At 37.7% G+C, this 22,531-nt stretch overlaps 1 protein-coding gene and 13 non-coding genes across 17 annotated transcripts in view; all 14 read right to left on the minus strand.

The window, feature by feature from the left end:
* myh10 (myosin, heavy chain 10, non-muscle) overlaps nt 1-9,425 on the minus strand; it is an 83,598-nt gene extending 74,173 nt beyond the window's left edge. For all 4 annotated transcript variants that reach the window (XM_049479906.1, XM_049479905.1, XM_049479904.1 and 1 more), the window contains exons 1-3: nt 9,281-9,425; nt 6,135-6,509; nt 46-202 (exon numbers count right to left, since the gene is read on the minus strand). In XM_049479906.1, coding sequence (XP_049335863.1) covers nt 46-202; nt 6,135-6,488 — 511 coding nt within the window. In that variant the 5' untranslated portion in view covers nt 6,489-6,509; nt 9,281-9,425. The remainder of the gene's footprint in view (nt 1-45; nt 203-6,134; nt 6,510-9,280) is intronic.
* A 1,766-nt stretch (nt 9,426-11,191) lies between these two features.
* LOC125802296 (5S ribosomal RNA) lies at nt 11,192-11,310 on the minus strand. Its single transcript, XR_007439332.1, has one exon. It is a non-coding gene; the product is annotated as a 5S ribosomal RNA (ribosomal RNA).
* Nucleotides 11,311-12,108: 798 nt separating this feature from the next.
* LOC125802297 (5S ribosomal RNA) lies at nt 12,109-12,227 on the minus strand. The gene has a single exon (XR_007439333.1). It is a non-coding gene; the product is annotated as a 5S ribosomal RNA (ribosomal RNA).
* Nucleotides 12,228-13,025: 798 nt separating this feature from the next.
* LOC125802298 (5S ribosomal RNA) lies at nt 13,026-13,144 on the minus strand. The gene has a single exon (XR_007439334.1). It is a non-coding gene; the product is annotated as a 5S ribosomal RNA (ribosomal RNA).
* A 799-nt stretch (nt 13,145-13,943) lies between these two features.
* Nucleotides 13,944-14,062, minus strand: LOC125802299 (5S ribosomal RNA). Its single transcript, XR_007439335.1, has one exon. It is a non-coding gene; the product is annotated as a 5S ribosomal RNA (ribosomal RNA).
* A 798-nt stretch (nt 14,063-14,860) lies between these two features.
* On the minus strand, nt 14,861-14,979 carry LOC125802294 (5S ribosomal RNA). Its single transcript, XR_007439330.1, has one exon. It is a non-coding gene; the product is annotated as a 5S ribosomal RNA (ribosomal RNA).
* Nucleotides 14,980-15,777: 798 nt separating this feature from the next.
* Nucleotides 15,778-15,896, minus strand: LOC125802300 (5S ribosomal RNA). Its single transcript, XR_007439336.1, has one exon. It is a non-coding gene; the product is annotated as a 5S ribosomal RNA (ribosomal RNA).
* A 797-nt stretch (nt 15,897-16,693) lies between these two features.
* On the minus strand, nt 16,694-16,812 carry LOC125802301 (5S ribosomal RNA). The gene has a single exon (XR_007439337.1). It is a non-coding gene; the product is annotated as a 5S ribosomal RNA (ribosomal RNA).
* A 798-nt stretch (nt 16,813-17,610) lies between these two features.
* LOC125802302 (5S ribosomal RNA) lies at nt 17,611-17,729 on the minus strand. Its single transcript, XR_007439338.1, has one exon. It is a non-coding gene; the product is annotated as a 5S ribosomal RNA (ribosomal RNA).
* Nucleotides 17,730-18,526: 797 nt separating this feature from the next.
* Nucleotides 18,527-18,645, minus strand: LOC125802303 (5S ribosomal RNA). Its single transcript, XR_007439339.1, has one exon. It is a non-coding gene; the product is annotated as a 5S ribosomal RNA (ribosomal RNA).
* Nucleotides 18,646-19,442: 797 nt separating this feature from the next.
* On the minus strand, nt 19,443-19,561 carry LOC125802304 (5S ribosomal RNA). Its single transcript, XR_007439340.1, has one exon. It is a non-coding gene; the product is annotated as a 5S ribosomal RNA (ribosomal RNA).
* A 797-nt stretch (nt 19,562-20,358) lies between these two features.
* On the minus strand, nt 20,359-20,477 carry LOC125802306 (5S ribosomal RNA). Its single transcript, XR_007439342.1, has one exon. It is a non-coding gene; the product is annotated as a 5S ribosomal RNA (ribosomal RNA).
* A 799-nt stretch (nt 20,478-21,276) lies between these two features.
* On the minus strand, nt 21,277-21,395 carry LOC125802307 (5S ribosomal RNA). The gene has a single exon (XR_007439343.1). It is a non-coding gene; the product is annotated as a 5S ribosomal RNA (ribosomal RNA).
* Nucleotides 21,396-22,196: 801 nt separating this feature from the next.
* On the minus strand, nt 22,197-22,315 carry LOC125802308 (5S ribosomal RNA). The gene has a single exon (XR_007439344.1). It is a non-coding gene; the product is annotated as a 5S ribosomal RNA (ribosomal RNA).
* Nucleotides 22,316-22,531: the final 216 nt, after the last annotated feature.

The raw sequence follows: 22,531 nt of genomic DNA on the forward strand, positions 1-22,531 counted from the left end.
GGCCATCTGACAACACTGTCCGCCAAACATACTACACAGACTTACCTTGAAGCATGCATCTGTAGGCAGATTCAGAAATGGCGTATATGTGTGGGGGCATTTCGTGTCTCTTCTTGCCCCTGTACATCTCGATGATGTTTTCTGAGTAAATGGGGAGGTTCTTGTATGGGTTTATCACCACACAGAAGAGTCCAGAATACGTCTGTCAAAGAAAAGGACATAAATCAGTGAGTCAACCAATCAATGATACAGGCAAATGCTACAGTCTGGGCAGCCCTGTCAAACACCAGGTATAGATGTTATACAGTCTACTGATGGTGTGTACATTTTAAAATGTATTTGCAGAATTTAAATCACAACAACAACTTTTGAACTAAAGGAGTTGACTATAAAATATAAACACTAAAGTTTAAGAATACAAAGAAGATTTGTTTGCATTTTGAGAAGTCACGATGCTGGACAATCACAACCTTGCTTAATTCCCCAACTCTCCCAACATATCCCAAAAGTACTAGTTAAAGTACCCTCATTTTAGAGAAGGGGAGGTGGGTTATAGGCCTCACCTGGCATTTGTCATGGTGCCAATAGGTTCACGCTCATCTGCCATGCTGTCTCCAGGAAACAGACTCTGTGTGTTTGTGTGTATATTTTTTATCTGTGCCAGCAATGGGTGTAACTTAACTTCTTTAGAGGGGGTGTCCATAATCAACTGGACATTGTGTGCATCAAAGATGATATTTTGTGAAACAAGATCCCTTGTTTTTCAATGAGCATTCTTGCAAGAAACTGTATTATTGGTAAAGCGATGCATCGATGTATGAACTTTGGACAGATTCCAATATCCGATATTACCGGTACATCTTCATATATGCCAAAACCAATGCTGATGTACACATTTATAACACACAGATAGATTATACATCCGGGTGACATCCAATTATACATCCAATTGGCAATTTGCCATGTAGTGTACATTAGGTTTAGTATGGATTATTGGGTGGGGGGTCTTGAGACTGCTGGATGTAGACTGGAAAGAAGAGGGCAGGTCAGGAGAGGAGATAATCCCTGTCTGATCGTAAGGCTGTGTGTGTGTGTGTGTGTGTGTTGGTAGGGGGGCTGAGAACAAATCTCTCTACCCCGCATCCCTTCAACTCCAGACAACACAAATAAGCAGCAAAACAAGAGGATGAGAGCATCACCAGGACGAAGGAGAGCTGCAGACTCTTCTCCAGTAAAACATATTTTAAAAAGGTGTACTTCAGCCAAAAATGAAATTTATCAATACAATCTCTCGTGCTAATACTGTGGGCCAATAAGTGTGTTCTACATTATATTATACACCAGGGGTGGCTGATATGGCCCTAAAATAGTGTTATTTCAAGATATTTTTACAATGCTTTTCACTTTGATATGAAAAGAAGTAATAGTATAAAAACATAAATGTTTTATTTAGCAGTTTTTAAACTTTACAAAATAAGAAAACTTTAACAGTACTTTTATTTCCACTGAAACAACAGTAACGTAACAAGCTGCAAACAAATAATTGCAAGCAATAGAAAAACAAATACACAATAGACAGCTTTCAAGGCCGAAATCTGATAAATAATTATATAGCTATATATAATTATAATTAAAAATATTTATCTATTTTTAATTTATTTATTATAGCTTACGTTTGCAGTTTATATGATATTTTTGTGTATGATATGCTATAGCACACCCCTATCTAGGGCTGAACGATTAATCGTTTTTTAAGTGAAATCATGATTTTTTCAGGAGCTGCGATTTGAATTAGCCAATAGGCTGCAAGTGTGTATGTGTGAAGACGGAGCCTGCTCTTCCGGAAACACCATAATGTGTGTAGAAATATATTATACTTATAATTGATAGATATATATCACTAATACAGGTTTGGGGTCCAATAGATTAAAAATAATCACAATTTACATCGCAGTTAGATACTTTGCCCAAATCTTGCAGCCCTTCTCCCACCACAGCTCCATCCACATAGCCTTGACCATCACACAAATAAGTGCTACCGGCTCGCAACATGCTAACTGGTGAAGCAAAGGCTCCCACCCTGTAGCTACACACGCCTCATTACTCCACTGAGAACCTAAAGCACTTCAAACATCGAACAGAACAAGGTCGACCACATTTCTAAGAGACTTGGGGGGTCTGGAATCTTTCTGTAGAACTATCATTTTAACAACCCATAAATCAGAAAGCACAGCAGAAGCTGGACGTTCAGAGTGGTCGTTTGTGCTGCGTGGGCCAAGAGCTGCTGGAGTTCTGAGTAATGCTCTTCTTCAGCCTCCTACACCAGTATGGAAGAGATCCAGACCTGATGCACTTCACTGTATTCACCAGCTTACCTTCATGAAGGCAGTGGTGTTATGTCATTCTACTTAGACTAGTTCTCTTATATCATAGCTGTGAGATAGCAGGGCTGTAAATGATAATATAAAGAAACAAACAAGCAATTAAATCAGACTGGAATCAGATCTGAGGAATTAAAATTCTCACCGCTGTGTATATATGTATATTACAGCTATTTTTATTTTTTTATTTTTTACACAACTGTCCCTTATGGGGATGCAGATTTCATTTTCCAGCAGGCACACTCGAAAAAGTAACTTTTCAATAATATCTGGGTATAGACATTTTTTGAGATGCACCAATACTTTGTCATTTTTAGGTTAATATATCTACATCAAACATCAAAATGTATTGCACAACTGGTCAAGAGCCCTAAACGTTTTAACATGAGCACTAAAACAAGCATTGGATCGGGAGCCTCACCAGCAGGAAGTACAAAAAACAGAGGGCATGACAAACAATAAACGCAACTAATCAAGTAATCGAAATAATAATCGTTAAATTAGTCGACTACTAAAATAGTCAGCAGCCCTTGTGCTAAACATTATGAAAACTTAGTCATATTTTAACCAGCAGGTGGTCTCTTAACCGCCTAGAAAATGGTTTAACAGCACGCTTACAGCACGTCTGGAGCCCTGCTGATGCTAAGGCCGTTTTCACACCTGTAGTTTGTTTCTTTGGTCAGGTCAGTTGATGAGTTTGTTTACTTAAAGCTTTTTTTCCCCTCTGTTTGGTTTAGTTTCACACAGACTTCAACCTAAATGCACCATAACGAGCAGCACCAATAAACCACACAAGCACACGGTCTCCTCTGATTGGTCAGAGCTGTCTGGTGTGGGAGCAAAAAAGTAAATATATCAAGAAGATTTGGTGTTCCAGCATATATATATATATATATATATATATATATATATATATATATATATATATATATATATATATATATATATATATATATATATATATATATATATATATATATATATATATATATATATATATGTGCAGTGTAAAGCTGCTTTAATACTAACGCTATTTACCACAGCTATGAACAAACGCTGTCACTATTCAATGCATGCACGGTCTATGCTGCATTCACTACTCGCAGCCACACAGCTACATTTTCTAAGTGTCTTTCAAAGTTCAGAGTTTTTAAAATGGGACATGCAGTGCAGATGTACACATAGTAAACAGAGGCGCTCAGCTGTGAGTAGTGAACACATCACAGGCTGCACGTATAAACAGCATATAGCAGAGACCGCGCGTTATCTGGCTAGTATATCAGATTACACTGAACCTTATCAGCAGTTTAGCTCAAATAAAGGGAGTATATTTGATAGCTGGGTCGGATCGAGACCAGATCCCGTTCTCACCACAAGCAAACCGCTCCAGAGTTTGGAACTGGACAGAGACCACCTCTTCTAGCTGGTCTCGGTCTGTATTTTTGGTCCGAACCAGAGGGCGATTATGGGTTTTTTTTAAACACCTGCTCAATCGAATCGCACTAAAAAGTACAAACGAGTCCGTTTTAACAAAACCAAATCGTGCCGGTTGTATTTCTTTGGAGCACTTTTGGTAGTTACTAAGAAATGCATACAGAGAAGAAAAAAAAAAAAAAAAAAAAAAAGAAAAAAATTAATATATATTATATATATATATATATATATATATATATATATATATATATATATATATATATATATATATATATATATATATATATAATAATTATATATATATATATATATATATATATATATATACAAAATCACACAGGACTGGATATTTTGGTCCTCCTGACCAAGGAGCAATAGGACTTCAAATCAGAATCAATATCAACTGAACATTTTACCCAGAATATGATTAACAAATTATTTTAACGGATAACAAAGAGCATTATTGTTTAGGACAGGCTCCTCAAGTTTCCCAGTTGGCTCGGATTTTGGGTTCTCCTCCGTGCTGCCTCAAATGTTGCAGACTGGAGTGGAGTCATAAAGCTACACATGCAGTTGTGTATTTAAAAATAATAATAATAAAACATGCAGTGGGAAAAGCACTTAAAGAACGCAATATTGTCATAGCAACGCAGTTCTATTAACTAACTATTTCACAGAGAAATTGTACAAAACAGCATTGAAATATTTTGATACTCATGAGGGATAAATAAAACCATATTTGGTAGGTCCTGATCTAAAATAAGCACAGGTTCAATGAAAATATGAGCTACTGCAAAAAGGCAGATACAAGGTTCTTGCACAACTGTGAAGACAAACAAGTATGTTTATATACAGATTTACAGACATTTGCAGTACAGCACATATAACTACCCATTGTCTGACATGTGAAAAGCAAAAGCTGCCCACAGTAACTCTGCACTTAAGCAGGCGGAGGAGGGCTGGCCAGTGTGTGGAATGCAGCTTCAAATCAACAGGCGGTTCAGTTTTTATCTGGAAACTGTTCAGATAGCAGACTGCAGCTGCAGCTCAATGAGTCTCTTAGCCGTTAGCCACTAGCATTGCCACCACATGGCACAGATCCTAACGTGCTCTCAGCGAACGGATCCGAATGACTCGCCATAATGAACAGGACACAGTTTCAGATATAGCTGATGAGTGCTACCTCATTGAGATTCCACAGAGGTCAGATCACTGTCTGGCTTCAAATATATTCATCAGGCAAGATGTCTTCTTTTGTACAGCTTTGGGTGGATACTTAAATAAAATCTGCCTAATATTTAAAAAAGAAATTCAGTGAACACTCAGCGTAAGCTAATGGAAGAGTATTCAGTCGACTTTGTGTATGGTTCTTTAGATGCTAGGCTAAGTGGGCTATCAGCTGTAAAGACACAGCAAGCATGCATTAATGAATATCAACCCTACATGACGATATTGCGATATACACTGACAAGTGAATATATATTAATAACACTAAATGTAGGTGTTGTGATATAATCTGAGGGTGAGCTACAATCACATCAGGGTGAATACATATGTATAACCCTTTTAATGTGAGTATTGTGATAAATACTATAGTCTTACTATGGCTGAATGGAGTTTTTGCTAGTGATCTGCAAACACACTCAAACTCACAACTGCAATTAAGACAGAATGCATTAGTGATGTTTCTAATTTGCACTTTTGGAGAAAACAAAAATTGCTTACTTGGTTTTGGACACTGAAAACCATCTGAGAACATGTACTAAAGCACAGAACACAGCTAAACACCGTAGCAGCATTGTATTCCCAAATTTCCTTCGGGATAAATAAAGTATCTATCTATCTATCTATCTATCTATCTATCTTGTAACCCAGGTTCACACTGGTGAATCATACAGTGTCAGAAGCCACACGTGCAACGCTGTTAGAGATTACTGAACACCTTCCACCTTCACGTGGTCGGAGATTTTATAAAAAGAAAATAAAAATAAAAATAAAAAATAAAAAAAAAGCAGCATTACTTTAACTGCTTAAACTACTTTTTTTATAAACATATGGAGAGAGGGAGGTGGAGAGAGAGAGAGATAGAGAAAGTGAGAAAGTGAGAGAGATAGGGGGTGGGTAGGCGCATGACAAATAGAGACTCCTATAGGCTGTACTGTGTATTCTGCGCGCGTTTAGGCAAACCATACTGTGACCCCCCATCGTGACGGTTTGCGAGGAAAAGGAAGAAAAAAAAAAAAAAAAAAAAAAAAGACCATTTCTAGTTTCAGTGAATTACATTGAGCAACATCACAGCAGATCTTTCAGCACACTCACGTAAATGAGGCCAGAGTAGTATCTGTCCTTCAGGTTGTGCAGTACAGAGGCTTCGTTCAGGCAGGTCAGCTCCGCCATGTCCTCCACCTTGCTGAACTTGGGCGGGTTCATCTTCTGGATGTCGTCCTTATTGACCATAGCCTTTTTGCCATTCTCAGCAAGCTCCACCACCACCTCATCTCCTCTCTCCTCACGGATGCTGGCCGCCTCAAACCCATGCCGCTCCGAGGGGACCCACACCAGCTTCTTGGCGGTCCAGTCAGCCTGCGTGGCCGGGTTATAGACAACCGCCCGGTCCACAAAGAGGTACCGCTCAGGGTCCTCCTGACCGCTCCGCTGAGCCATTTCCGGCATTAGGGACTACAGACAGGCCACCTGCAGAGAAACACAGAATCAGATTAGAGACGACAAAAGCATGGGGTGGATAAAATGGATAACAAATTAAAGCAAATCCCAAAATTACACAAACAAAACAGTTCAGACAGACTGTTATTACCAAGCAGCCAAACATGACTGTTATAGTCTTAATTAAACTGAAAACCTCCAGAAGTAAGCATTTACTGTACACAATCAAACAGCTTATTAATATCACATTACAATGTAGTGTTTTAACATAAAAAATACTTAGCAAAAGTTATTTATAACTTGTACACTTAATAAGAGTGTTCGAAACTGGAAAAAGAGAACATGGATTAAAAGATCATCCAATCAGAACAAATCGCACTGCATACATCAGTCCAAGCATGATAATACCCAGTTGAAAATTGAATGACCGTAATGGATAATCCAACACAGTTAATTAACAGTAATTCTTAAAAAGGGGATAGGTCAAGAAACAAGAACACCACAATGCAACTATTTTTTAACTTATTTATTAATTGATCACTCCATTTAATTATAAACATATCATTTAAACAAGCCATGAACTATCTAGGTTGAAATTTTATTATTTTAGATTTCCAGCGAGAGAACTGCTTAGTTACGTATAACTAGTACGTAATCTCAAAAAAAATTGAATATCATAAAAAATTACTTTATTTCAGTAACTCAGTTCAGTGAAACTAATAATAAATAGATGGATTACACACAGTGATCTATTTTAGGCATTTATTCAGTGTCTCAGACAATAAAACCAATTGGTACTTTTGGCAATGTGGGCAGTGTGCCAAGTCCTGCTGGAAAATGAAACCTGCATCTTTATAAAAGTTGTCAGCAGAGGGAAGCAGGAAGAGCTGTAAGATTTTTTTGGAAAACACTGCACTGACTTTAGACTTAATAGAACACAGTGGACCAACACCAGCAGATGACATGTCTCTTCAAACCATCACTGACCATCAGTCAATTTTGCACTTCATTTGGAATTCAAGGGACCAGAGTCTGGAGGAAGAGTCGAGAGACAGATAGGTGTTGGTTTCTTACAGCACTTCATGCTTCCTTCTGCTGACAACTTCTATGGAGATGCAGATTTCATTTTCCAGCAGGACTTTGCACACTGCCAAAATATGCACTAGTAGCATCTACTGTACATATAATTGTCTATACAGCACTGGTAGGCCCTTGAGAAAGGCCCTTTACACACACTGCTCCCAGGGTATCACACACACACACTGGTGGGTGTGCTCACTGCATGAATGGGCTAAAGATGAACACCACATTCCATATATCTGGCCAACAAGTATGATAAAACTGGGTGTCTTGTCTGGTCTTTTACACATCAAGTCATTCATTTAACATCTACACGCAGCTTCTTTTTATGCAGCATCCATAGAGTCGCATATTTGTGTAGCCCCTGCACAGAGTAATGTGTCCATATGGATTCTAATCATGTTCTAATTATGAATGAAACCTAAAAACTAAACTATTTATACAGTACTAATGCAAATTACACTAAAAACCTTCGTATTCCTCACATAGTTTTCACACATAGGGCCAATACATGGAAATCCATATAGTAAGTTAAAAACTTACACTTGACCTTGGGATTAAGTTATCTAAAAACTACAATTTCCAGTTTTAAGAGCGTTAGCAACTGCTTTAAATACAACACACATTAAGAAGACAGCCAATCAGAAGTTAAACACAAAGTCTATGACTGTGATGGATATACAAAAACAATCATTAATAGTATTTCTCAAAGAGGAGTTTACATCAAGATACAAATTAAAAACACAAGAAAGAACATGTTCTAATGCAATTTACATAATTCATGATTATTACTGCAAACAAACTGGAGTAATAACTGCATTAGAAGCTTTTTTAAATGCTATTCAGATACTATAGTAGACTTATATCAGTGCTAATTTCACTAAATGAGTCTAGAGCATCACTATACGATAAAATCGTAATATTGTCCACTCATTACTGACCTACAGCTTAAAATGTGTAATTGTGCATCAGTTTGGTGCTTAAAATAGAAAATAAAAGGAAGAGAAAATGTGTCAGAAGAAGCATATAGGTCAGAAACCAGAAACAGCTGGAGATGTATGTGTGTGTGGAAGGAGACCAAGTTGGTAACAAGCTAAGTAACTAGCTAGCTATATTTTGTACTAAAAATAAAAGTGCAGAAATGGGTCACTAATGCTGCAGATGCATAAATTGAGGCCAACACACCAAACTCCTAGCTAGCTAATAAAAGCATTAAGAACAAAAACATATTAAAGAGTTTATATCAGCCATAATAAAGTCTCGGGATATTCAAGTTGCATGTACAAATTATATTAATAAAGGTTTCTAAGATATTTAGCTAACAGTAATGAATGTATCTTAATGCTGGTAGTGGTGGTTCTGGGGATGCCGTTAGCTAGCACACAAGGCTACGCGTGTCTGCTAACCTAGCTACGGCATCTCCATCATCACCAACACCATCACTATAATCATCTTCACCGCGGGTAAACTATGAAATAACGGTCTTTTAAAAAGTTTAACCGCCTCGAGAGCCTAAACATATTAGTTTTAGATACCCAGCAAATAATAAAAGCTTAAATTCGGATTTTAACCCACATAAAAAGACCGTAGTTCTGGCTAAAGTCCGTTAGCCTGTCCGCTAACGCAGCCTCCCCTCAGACCCTGATAAAATAATCCGCCAACACGAACCGGAGCTCCGCCACAAAACCACACACCACAAACCCCAGCAGACACACACTTACAAAGGGCGGGAGGCGAGGGAACCTGTGTGCGCAAACAGATGAAATAAATGTCTAATCCGGCGCGTCCAGTTTCATAAGAATCCAGTTTACTGATGTATTAAACTCAGCCTTGTCTCCCTCCGCGCTGCTGCAGGAGCCGCTTCTACTCAACCGAACCCAGCGGACCGCGCTTTCTGAACACACCGACCAATCACAGCCCAGCCCCTTGCCGCAAGAGAACCAATCAGAGCCCAGTAAACTGCCAAAGACCCAATCGCGGCGGCATACGGCGCGCAGACGTCCAATCAGAGCACTATACTACCTTCAGTAACTGAAATAAGTAACTTTAACAGCAGTTAGACAACCGCTAAAGAGCCATACAGCTCTTAAGCGTCCAATCATTAACAGAAAACCACCTCAACCAGCCAATCAAATTTTTTAAAAACGCAAACTGTCAAACAGACAATTATCATCGCTCTGTAGCCTCTGTAACAGCCTGTCGGAGCCCCATCCCGCTAGCACAATCAGATTCTAAAGCATCTAATCAGGTAATCCTTAAAGTGATCACTAGATGGCCCGTACCACACCAGTTCTCTTTCTGTCAACCAATCATAACCCATCGTCCATTAACCAATCAGAATTTAGTTCTGCCCACAGTTAAGTAACGGTCCTGCAAGGAGCTTGTCTACTTAAGTATTTGTTGGTCACACTCAACGACATGTATAACATGCACAAAAACACACACACACACACACACACACAGAGGCGTAGCAGCAAATTCTGGGCCCTGTACACATTCAATGTCAGTGGGCCCCTATCCATGCCAGTACACAAATAACGTGAGAAAAAAGGAAAAAAAGGGGTATTTATCTAAAATAAGAAAAAAACATAAAGTTTTAAGCTACAATCTTCAGCAAAAATCATAATCACAATTATTTAACATGATTATTAATTGTTAGCTAATCTAACAACTTCGTGTGAGCATAAAAACATCAGCAGCAGCTGTCTGAAATGGACTTAGTTAACTTTAAGTGGATTTTTCATAACAAGCATTCTTGGTTCACCTTTTGGAAAGAAAGCCGTCCACAGCTGCCTCCCCTCATTCTTTCTTACTTCTTTTAATAACCTGATTTCTGTTTTTTGGGCAGCATGATGTCTCTAGCCTCCAGGTCATTCATTCTGGGCATTCTGGACATTACACCTGTAGCCGCTCGCTGTCGGGCGGACTAAACCATTTTGCGCCTCCAGGAGGAGGCCCCCTCAATGTCCACTATGTTGAGAGGACTGTGACTAAGGTTCATTCATTCAGTTGATGTTATCAATATATTTGAAAGACTAATTAATAAATAGTAAATTGGAGGGCCCAATTAAAAAATAAAAACATCACAAAAAATGGGCCCCTCTCCCTACTCGGGTCCTGGGTAGTTAGGTCCACTTTTCCCCCCACTACCACACCCATGCACACACACATGCACACACACACACACACACACACGGATACACACGCACACACACAAACACACACACACACACACACATTAATTTACTTTCTTTCACGGACATGGTTTTATTGTATCGTTCATGAAGAAGTAAGTAAAGAAATGTGTCCCTCTTGTGGTGTGGAAAAGTATTACATTATAATAATTATCAATAAATAAAAATCTAATTTACTCACCATATATATATATATATATATATATATATATATATATATATATATATATATATATATATATATATATATATATATATATTCAGCGTGGTAGAGCCCAATGAACAGGAGTGATCCGCCCTGTACCTGAAGAAAGAATATTCTCCTTCAGAAAAATGAAAGAACTTTTGTTTTATATGAAGAGTAAACACAGTGTAGCCTTGTAAAAATTTGTGACATCATAGATTGAACAGAGTAAAAAATAAAAGGAAAGATGGAAAAGCTTACAGCACCTGGTATTCCCAGGCGGTCTCCCATCCAAGTACTAACCAGGCCCGACCCTGCTTAGCTTCCGAGATCAGACGAGATCGGGCGTTCTCAGGGTGGTATGGCCGTAAGCGATAGATCAACTCCCAACAAGCCTATTTATAAGTCACTCACAGACCTGAGTCTTTTCACTGTCATTTACTGCTCTTCACAAAAGTAAAGCAGCTCTACGGACTAATACAAACATCTTGCCTCAAAATAAAAGCTCCTTTTAACTTTCCCTACAAAAAGTAACCACAGAAAAAAAAGGCAAAAACTCCCTATATGTCTTAACTTTTATCTCTTCATCTTTTTTGTTCAATTTTCATGCTCTACGTTTCTTACTCAATGGAATGGAAGCTTCAGATTAGGCCCAATAAAAAAAAGCCCAATTAAAAAAATCATATTTACAAAGAATATTCTGAGAAATAAATAAATAAAATCATACACACACATTAAAGTATACTTGGCATACATTTACAGAAAGGCCCTGTGTCCTACAGAAGGTGCCTTTTTAATTTTTTTCACCCCTGCCATCCAAACAGCCTGAGTCCGCAGCACACTGTATCCAGGTAAGTAAGACCTTCAGGATCACGTGAACATTCTAGACTCAGGTGAGTTAAATCTGAAATCTTTAGCGTGGTAGAGCCCCAGGAACAGGAGTCAGTCGCCCTGTACCTATGTTAAGAAAATAAAAAATAATGCATTTTTTCTTTATTTATAAGCATGAAGAAAGAATATTCTCCTTCAGAAAAATGAAAGAACTTTTAAGTGAGTATTTAATCTGTATATGGTTTTAAGTGTTTTATATGAAGAGTAAACACAGTGTAGCCTTGTAAAAATTTGTGACATCATGGATTGAACGGAGTAAAAAATAAAGGAAAGATGGAAAAGCTTACAGCACCTGGTATTCCCAGGCGGTCTCCCATCCAAGTACTAACCAGGCCCGACCCTGCTTAGCTTCCGAGATCAGACGAGATCGGGCGTTCTCAGGGTGGTATGGCCGTAAGCGAAAGATCAACTCCCAACAAGCCTATTTATAAGTCACTCACAGACCTGAGTCTTTTCACTGTCATTTACTGCTCTTCACAAAAGTAAAGCAGCTCTACGGACTAATACAAACATCTTGCCTCAAAATAAAAGCTCCTTTTAACTTTCCCTACAAAAAGTAACCACAGAAAAAAAAGGCAAAAACTCCCTATATGTCTTAACTTTTATCTCTTCATCTTTTTTGTTCAATTTTCATGCTCTACGTTTCTTACTCAATGGAATGGAAGCTTCAGATTAGGCCCAATAAAAAAAAGCCCAATTAAAAAAATCATATTTACAAAGAATATTCTGAGAAATAAATAAATAAAATCATACACACACATTAAAGTATACTTGGCATACATTTACAGAAAGGCCCTGTGTCCTACAGAAGGTGCCTTTTTAATTTTTTTCACCCCTGCCATCCAAACAGCCTGAGTCCGCAGCACACTGTATCCAGGTAAGTAAGACCTTCAGGATCACGTGAACATTCTAGACTCAGGTGAGTTAAATCTGAAATCTTTAGCGTGGTAGAGCCCCAGGAACAGGAGTCAGTCGCCCTGTACCTATGTTAAGAAAATAAAAAATAATGCATTTTTTCTTTATTTATAAGCATGAAGAAAGAATATTCTCCTTCAGAAAAATGAAAGAACTTTTAAGTGAGTATTTAATCTGTATATGGTTTTAAGTGTTTTATATGAAGAGTAAACACAGTGTAGCCTTGTAAAAATTTGTGACATCATGGATTGAACGGAGTAAAAAATAAAGGAAAGATGGAAAAGCTTACAGCACCTGGTATTCCCAGGCGGTCTCCCATCCAAGTACTAACCAGGCCCGACCCTGCTTAGCTTCCGAGATCAGACGAGATCGGGCGTTCTCAGGGTGGTATGGCCGTAAGCGAAAGATCAACTCCCAACAAGCCTATTTATAAGTCACTCACAGACCTGAGTCTTTTCACTGTCATTTACTGCTCTTCACAAAAGTAAAGCAGCTCTACGGACTAATACAAACATCTTGCCTCAAAATAAAAGCTCCTTTTAACTTTCCCTACAAAAAGTAACCACAGAAAAAAAAAGGCAAAAACTCCCTATATGTCTTAACTTTTATCTCTTCATCTTTTTTGTTCAATTTTCATGCTCTACGTTTCTTACTCAATGGAATGGAAGCTTCAGATTAGGCCCAATAAAAAAAAGCCCAATTAAAAAAATCATATTTACAAAGAATATTCTGAGAAATAAATAAATAAAATCATACACACACATTAAAGTATACTTGGCATACATTTACAGAAAGGCCCTGTGTCCTACAGAAGGTGCCTTTTTAATTTTTTTCACCCCTGCCATCGAAACAGCCTGAGTCCGCAGCACACTGTATCCAGGTAATTAAGACCTTCAGGATCACGTGAACATTCTAGACTCAGGTGTGTTAAATCTGAAATCTTTAGCGTGGTAGAGCCCCAGGAACAGGAGTCAGTCGACCTGTACCTATGTTAAGAAAATAAAATATAATGCATTTTTTCTTTATTTATTAGCATGAAGAAAGAATATTCTCCTTCAGAAAAATGAAAGAACTTTTAAGTGAGTATTTAATCTGTATATGGTTTTAAGTGTTTTATATGAAGAGTAAACACAGTGTAGCCTTGTAAAAATTTGTGACATCAAGGATTGAACGGAGTAAAAAATAAAGGAAAGATGGAATAGCTTACAGCACCTGGTATTCCCAGGCGGTCTCCCATCCAAGTACTAACCAGGCCCGACCCTGCTTAGCTTCCGAGATCAGACGAGATCGGGCGTTCTCAGGGTGGTATGGCCGTAAGCGAAAGATCAACTCCCAACAAGCCTATTTATAAGTCACTCACAGACCTGAGTCTTTTCACTGTCATTTACTGCTCTTCACAAAAGTAAAGCAGCTCTACGGACTAATACAAACATCTTGCCTCAAAATAAAAGCTCCTTTTAACTTTCCCTACAAAAAGTAACCACAGAAAAAAAAGGCAAAAACTCCCTATATGTCTTAACTTTTATCTCTTAATCTTTTTTGTTCAATTTTCATGCTCTACGTTTCTTACTCAATGGAATGGAAGCTTCAGATTAGGCCCAATAAAAAAAAGCCCAATTAAAAAAATCATATTTACAAAGAATATTCTGAGAAATAAATAAATAAAATCATACACACACATTAAAGTATACTTGGCATACATTTACAGAAAGGCCCTGTGTCCTACAGAAGGTGCCTTTTTAATTTTTTTCACCCCTGCCATCCAAACAGCCTGAGTCCGCAGCACACTGTATCCAGGTAATTAAGACCTTCAGGATCACGTGAACATTCTAGACTCAGGTGAGTTAAATCTGAAATCTTTAGCGTGGTAGAGCCCCAGGAACAGGAGTCAGTCGCCCTGTACCTATGTTAAGAAAATAAAAAATAATGCATTTTTTCTTTATTTATAAGCATGAAGAAAGAATATTCTCCTTCAGAAAAATGAAAGAACTTTTAAGTGAGTATTTAATCTGTATATGGTTTTAAGTGTTTTATATGAAGAGTAAACACAGTGTAGCCTTGTAAAAATTTGTGACATCATGGATTGAACGGAGTAAAAAATAAAGGAAAGATGGAAAAGCTTACAGCACCTGGTATTCCCAGGCGGTCTCCCATCCAAGTACTAACCAGGCCCGACCCTGCTTAGCTTCCGAGATCTGACGAGATCGGGCGTTCTCAGGGTGGTATGGCCGTAAGCGAAAGATCAACTCCCAACAAGCCTATTTATAAGTCACTCACAGACCTGAGTCTTTTCACTGTCATTTACTGCTCTTGACAAAAGTAAAACAGCTCTATGGACTATTACAAAGATCTTGCCACAAAATGAAAGCTCTATTTAACTTTCCCTACAAAAAGTAACCACAGAAAAAAAAGGCAAAAACTCCCTATATGTCTTAACTTTTATCTCTTCATTTTTTTTGTTCAATTTTCATGCTCTACGTTTCTTACTCAATGGAATGGAAGCTTCAGATTAGGCCCAATAAAAAAAAGCCCAATTAAAAAAAATCATATTTACAAAGAATATTCTGAGAAATAAATAAATAAAATCATACACACACATTAAAGTATACTTGGCATACATTTACAGAAAGGCCCTGTGTCCTACAGAAGGTGCCTTTTTAATTTTTTCACCCCTGCCATCCAAACAGCCTGAGTCCGCAGCACACTGTATCCAGGTAATTAAGACCTTCAGGATCACGTGAACATTCTAGACTCAGGTGAGTTAAATCTGAAATCTTTAGCGTGGTAGAGCCCCAGGAACAGGAGTCAGTCGCCCTGTACCTATGTTAAGAAAATAAAAAATAATGCATTTTTTCTTTATTTATTAGCATGAAGAAAGAATATTCTCCTTCAGAAAAATGAAAGAACTTTTAAGTGAGTATTTAATCTGTATATGGTTTTAAGTGTTTTATATGAAGAGTAAACACAGTGTAGCCTTGTAAAAATTTGTGACATCATGGATTGAACGGAGTAAAAAATAAAGGAAAGATGGAAAAGCTTACAGCACCTGGTATTCCCAGGCGGTCTCCCATCCAAGTACTAACCAGGCCCGACCCTGCTTAGCTTCCGAGATCAGACGAGATCGGGCGTTCTCAGGGTGGTATGGCCGTAAGCGAAAGATCAACTCCCAACAAGCCTATTTATAAGTCACTCACAGACCTGAGTCTTTTCACTGTCATTTACTGCTCTTCACAAAAGTAAAGCAGCTCTACGGACTAATACAAACATCTTGCCTCAAAATAAAAGCTCCTTTTAACTTTCCCTACAAAAAGTAACCACAGAAAAAAAGGCAAAAACTCCCTATATGTCTTAACTTTTATCTCTTCATCTTTTTTGTTCAATTTTCATGCTCTACGTTTCTTACTCAATGGAATGGAAGCTTCAGATTAGGCCCAATAAAAAAAAGCCCAATTAAAAAAAATCATATTTACAAAGAATATTCTGAGAAATAAATAAATAAAATCATACACACACATTAAAGTATACTTGGCATACATTTACAGAAAGGCCCTGTGTCCTACAGAAGGTGCCTTTTTAATTTTTTCACCCCTGCCATCCAAACAGCCTGAGTCCGCAGCACACTGTATCCAGGTAATTAAGACCTTCAGGATCACGTGAACATTCTAGACTCAGGTGAGTTAAATCTGAAATCTTTAGCGTGGTAGAGCCCCAGGAACAGGAGTCAGTCGCCCTGTACCTATGTTAAGAAAATAAAAAATAATGCATTTTTTCTTTATTTATTAGCATGAAGAAAGAATATTCTCCTTCAGAAAAATGAAAGAACTTTTAAGTGAGTATTTAATCTGTATATGGTTTTAAGTGTTTTATATGAAGAGTAAACACAGTGTAGCCTTGTAAAAATTTGTGACATCATGGATTGAACGGAGTAAAAAATAAAGGAAAGATGGAAAAGCTTACAGCACCTGGTATTCCCAGGCGGTCTCCCATCCAAGTACTAACCAGGCCCGACCCTGCTTAGCTTCCGAGATCAGACGAGATCGGGCGTTCTCAGGGTGGTATGGCCGTAAGCGAAAGATCAACTCCCAACAAGCCTATTTATAAGTCACTCACAGACCTGAGTCTTTTCACTGTCATTTACTGCTCTTGACAAAAGTAAAACAGCTCTATGGACTATTACAAAGATCTTGCCACAAAATGAAAGCTCTATTTAACTTTCCCTACAAAAAGTAACCACAGAAAAAAAAGGCAAAAACTCCCTATATGTCTTAACTTTTATCTCTTCATTTTTTTTGTTCAATTTTCATGCTCTACGTTTCTTACTCAATGGAATGGAAGCTTCAGATTAGGCCCAATAAAAAAAAGCCCAATTAAAAAAAATCATATTTACAAAGAATATTCTGAGAAATAAATAAATAAAATCATACACACACATTAAAGTATACTTGGCATACATTTACAGAAAGGCCCTGTGTCCTACAGAAGGTGCCTTTTTAATTTTTTCACCCCTGCCATCCAAACAGCCTGAGTCCGCAGCACACTGTATCCAGGTAATTAAGACCTTCAGGATCACGTGAACATTCTAGACTCAGGTGAGTTAAATCTGAAATCTTTAGCGTGGTAGAGCCCCAGGAACAGGAGTCAGTCGCCCTGTACCTATGTTAAGAAAATAAAAAATAATGCATTTTTTCTTTATTTATTAGCATGAAGAAAGAATATTCTCCTTCAGAAAAATGAAAGAACTTTTAAGTGAGTATTTAATCTGTATATGGTTTTAAGTGTTTTATATGAAGAGTAAACACAGTGTAGCCTTGTAAAAATTTGTGACATCATGGATTGAACGGAGTAAAAAATAAAGGAAAGATGGAAAAGCTTACAGCACCTGGTATTCCCAGGCGGTCTCCCATCCAAGTACTAACCAGGCCCGACCCTGCTTAGCTTCCGAGATCAGACGAGATCGGGCGTTCTCAGGGTGGTATGGCCGTAAGCGAAAGATCAACTCCCAACAAGCCTATTTATAAGTCACTCACAGACCTGAGTCTTTTCACTGTCATTTACTGCTCTTCACAAAAGTAAAGCAGCTCTACGGACTAATACAAACATCTTGCCTCAAAATAAAAGCTCCTTTTAACTTTCCCTACAAAAAGTAACCACAGAAAAAAAGGCAAAAACTCCCTATATGTCTTAACTTTTATCTCTTCATCTTTTTTGTTCAATTTTCATGCTCTACGTTTCTTACTCAATGGAATGGAAGCTTCAGATTAGGCCCAATAAAAAAAAGCCCAATTAAAAAAAATCATATTTACAAAGAATATTCTGAGAAATAAATAAATAAAATCATACACACACATTAAAGTATACTTGGCATACATTTACAGAAAGGCCCTGTGTCCTACAGAAGGTGCCTTTTTAATTTTTTCACCCCTGCCATCCAAACAGCCTGAGTCCGCAGCACACTGTATCCAGGTAATTAAGACCTTCAGGATCACGTGAACATTCTAGACTCAGGTGAGTTAAATCTGAAATCTTTAGCGTGGTAGAGCCCCAGGAACAGGAGTCAGTCGCCCTGTACCTATGTTAAGAAAATAAAAAATAATGCATTTTTTCTTTATTTATTAGCATGAAGAAAGAATATTCTCCTTCAGAAAAATGAAAGAACTTTTAAGTGAGTATTTAATCTGTATATGGTTTTAAGTGTTTTATATGAAGAGTAAACACAGTGTAGCCTTGTAAAAATTTGTGACATCATGGATTGAACGGAGTAAAAAATAAAGGAAAGATGGAAAAGCTTACAGCACCTGGTATTCCCAGGCGGTCTCCCATCCAAGTACTAACCAGGCCCGACCCTGCTTAGCTTCCGAGATCAGACGAGATCGGGCGTTCTCAGGGTGGTATGGCCGTAAGCGAAAGATCAACTCCCAACAAGCCTATTTATAAGTCACTCACAGACCTGAGTCTTTTCACTGTCATTTACTGCTCTTCACAAAAGTAAAGCAGCTCTACGGACTAATACAAACATCTTGCCTCAAAATAAAAGCTCCTTTTAACTTTCCCTACAAAAAGTAACCACAGAAAAAAAGGCAAAAACTCCCTATATGTCTTAACTTTTATCTCTTCATCTTTTTTGTTCAATTTTCATGCTCTACGTTTCTTACTCAATGGAATGGAAGCTTCAGATTAGGCCCAATAAAAAAAAGCCCAATTAAAAAAAATCATATTTACAAAGAATATTCTGAGAAATAAATAAATAAAATCATACACACACATTAAAGTATACTTGGCATACATTTACAGAAAGGCCCTGTGTCCTACAGAAGGTGCCTTTTTAATTTTTTCACCCCTGCCATCCAAACAGCCTGAGTCCGCAGCACACTGTATCCAGGTAATTAAGACCTTCAGGATCACGTGAACATTCTAGACTCAGGTGAGTTAAATCTGAAATCTTTAGCGTGGTAGAGCCCCAGGAACAGGAGTCAGTCGCCCTGTACCTATGTTAAGAAAATAAAAAATAATGCATTTTTTCTTTATTTATTAGCATGAAGAAAGAATATTCTCCTTCAGAAAAATGAAAGAACTTTTAAGTGAGTATTTAATCTGTATATGGTTTTAAGTGTTTTATATGAAGAGTAAACACAGTGTAGCCTTGTAAAAATTTGTGACATCATGGATTGAACGGAGTAAAAAATAAAGGAAAGATGGAAAAGCTTACAGCACCTGGTATTCCCAGGCGGTCTCCCATCCAAGTACTAACCAGGCCCGACCCTGCTTAGCTTCCGAGATCAGACGAGATCGGGCGTTCTCAGGGTGGTATGGCCGTAAGCGAAAGATCAACTCCCAACAAGCCTATTTATAAGTCACTCACAGACCTGAGTCTTTTCACTGTCATTTACTGCTCTTCACAAAAGTAAAGCAGCTCTACGGACTAATACAAACATCTTGCCTCAAAATAAAAGCTCCTTTTAACTTTCCCTACAAAAAGTAACCACAGAAAAAAAGGCAAAAACTCCCTATATGTCTTAACTTTTATCTCTTCATCTTTTTTGTTCAATTTTCATGCTCTACGTTTCTTACTCAATGGAATGGAAGCTTCAGATTAGGCCCAATAAAAAAAAGCCCAATTAAAAAAATCATATTTACAAAGAATATTCTGAGAAATAAATAAATAAAATCATACACACACATTAAAGTATACTTGGCATACATTTACAGAAAGGCCCTGTGTCCTACAGAAGGTGCCTTTTTAATTTTTTTCACCCCTGCCATCGAAACAGCCTGAGTCCGCAGCACACTGTATCCAGGTAATTAAGACCTTCAGGATCACGTGAACATTCTAGACTCAGGTGAGTTAAATCTGAAATCTTTAGCGTGGTAGAGCCCCAGGAACAGGAGTCAGTCGCCCTGTACCTATGTTAAGAAAATAAAAAATAATGCATTTTTTCTTTATTTATAAGCATGAAGAAAGAATATTCTCCTTCAGAAAAATGAAAGAACTTTTAAGTGAGTATTTAATCTGTATATGGTTTTAAGTGTTTTATATGAAGAGTAAACACAGTGTAGCCTTGTAAAAATTTGTGACATCATGGATTGAACGGAGTAAAAAATAAAGGAAAGATGGAAAAGCTTACAGCACCTGGTATTCCCAGGCGGTCTCCCATCCAAGTACTAACCAGGCCCGACCCTGCTTAGCTTCCGAGATCAGACGAGATCGGGCGTTCTCAGGGTGGTATGGCCGTAAGCGAAAGATCAGCTCCCAACAAGCCTATTTATAAGACACTCACAGACCTGAGTCTTTTCACTGTCATTTACTTCTCTTGACAAAAGTAAAACAGCTCTATGGACTAATACAAAGATCTTGCCTCAAAATGAAAGCTCTATTTAACTTTCCCTACAAAAAGTAACCACAGAAAAAAAAGACAAAAACTCCCTATATGTCTTAACTTTTATCTCTTCATTTTTTTTGTTCAATTTTCATGCTCTACGTTTCTTACTCAATGGAATGGAAGCTTCAGATTAGGCCCAATAAAAAAAAGCCCAATTAAAAAAAATCATATTTACAAAGAATATTCTGAGAAATAAATAAATAAAATCATACACACACATTAAAGTATACTTGGCATACATTTACAGAAAGGCCCTGTGTCCTACAGAAGGTGCCTTTTTAATTTTTTTCACCCCTGCCATCCAAACAGCCTGAGTCCGCAGCACACTGTATCCAGGTAAGTAAGACCTTCAGAATCACGTGAACATTCTAGACTCAGGTGTGTTAAATCTGAAATCTTTAGCGTGGTAGAGCCCCAGGAACAGGAGTCAGTCGACCTGTACCTATGTTAAGAAAATAAAATATAATGCATTTTTTCTTTATTTATTAGCATGAAGAAAGAATATCCTCCTTCAGAAAAATGAAAGAACTTTTAAGTGAGTATTTAATCTGTATATGGTTTTAAGTGTTTTATATGAAGAGTAAACACAGTGTAGCCTTGTAAAAATTTGTGACATCATGGATTGAACGGAGTAAAAAATAAAGGAAAGATGGAAAAGCTTACAGCACCTGGTATTCCCAGGCGGTCTCCCATCCAAGTACTAACCAGGCCCGACCCTGCTTAGCTTCCGAGATCAGACGAGATCGGGCGTTCTCAGGGTGGTATGGCCGTAAGCGAAAGATCAACTCCCAACAAGCCTATTTATAAGTCACTCACAGACCTGAGTCTTTTCACTGTCATTTACTGCTCTTCACAAAAGTAAAGCAGCTCTACGGACTAATACAAAGATCTTGCCTCAAAATAAAAGCTCCTTTTAACTTTCCCTACAAAAAGTAACCACAGAAAAAAAAGGCAAAAACTCCCTATATGTCTTAACTTTTATCTCTTCATTTTTTTTGTTCAATTTTCATGCTCTACGTTTCTTACTCAATGGAATGGAAGCTTCAGATTAGGCCCAATAAAAAAAAAACCCAATTAAAAAAAAATCATATTTACAAAGAATATTCTGAGAAATAAATAAATAAAATCATACACACACATTAAAGTATACTTGGCATACATTTACAGAAAGGCCCTGTGTCCTACAGAAGGTGCCTTTTTAATTTTTTTCACCCCTGCCATCCAAACAGCCTGAGTCCGCAGCACACTGTATCCAGGTAATTAAGACCTTCAGGATCACGTGAACATTCTAGACTCAGGTGAGTTAAATCTGAAATCTTTAGCGTGGTAGAGCCCCAGGAACAGGAGTCAGTCGCCCTGTACCTATGTTAAGAAAATAAAAAATAATGCATTTTTTCTTTATTTATTAGCATGAAGAAAGAATATTCTCCTTCAGAAAAATGAAAGAACTTTTAAGTGAGTATTTAATCTGTATATGGTTTTAAGTGTTTTATATGAAGAGTAAACACAGTGTAGCCTTGTAAAAATTTGTGACATCATGGATTGAACGGAGTAAAAAATAAAGGAAAGATGGAAAAGCTTACAGCACCTGGTATTCCCAGGCGGTCTCCCATCCAAGTACTAACCAGGCCCGACCCTGCTTAGCTTCCGAGATCAGACGAGATCGGGCGTTCTCAGGGTGGTATGGCCGTAAGCGAAAGATCAACTCCCAACAAGCCTATTTATAAGTCACTCACAGACCTGAGTCTTTTCACTGTCATTTACTGCTCTTGACAAAAGTAAAGCAGCTCTACGGACTAATACAAACATCTTGCCTCAAAATAAAAGCTCCTTTTAACTTTCCCTAAGTAACCACAGAAAAAAAGGCAAAAACTCCCTATATGTCTTAACTTTTATCTCTTCATTTTTTTT

The sequence above is a fragment of the Astyanax mexicanus genome, chromosome 5 (assembly GCF_023375975.1).
Source record: "Astyanax mexicanus isolate ESR-SI-001 chromosome 5, AstMex3_surface, whole genome shotgun sequence".
NCBI lineage: Eukaryota > Metazoa > Chordata > Actinopteri > Characiformes > Acestrorhamphidae > Astyanax > Astyanax mexicanus.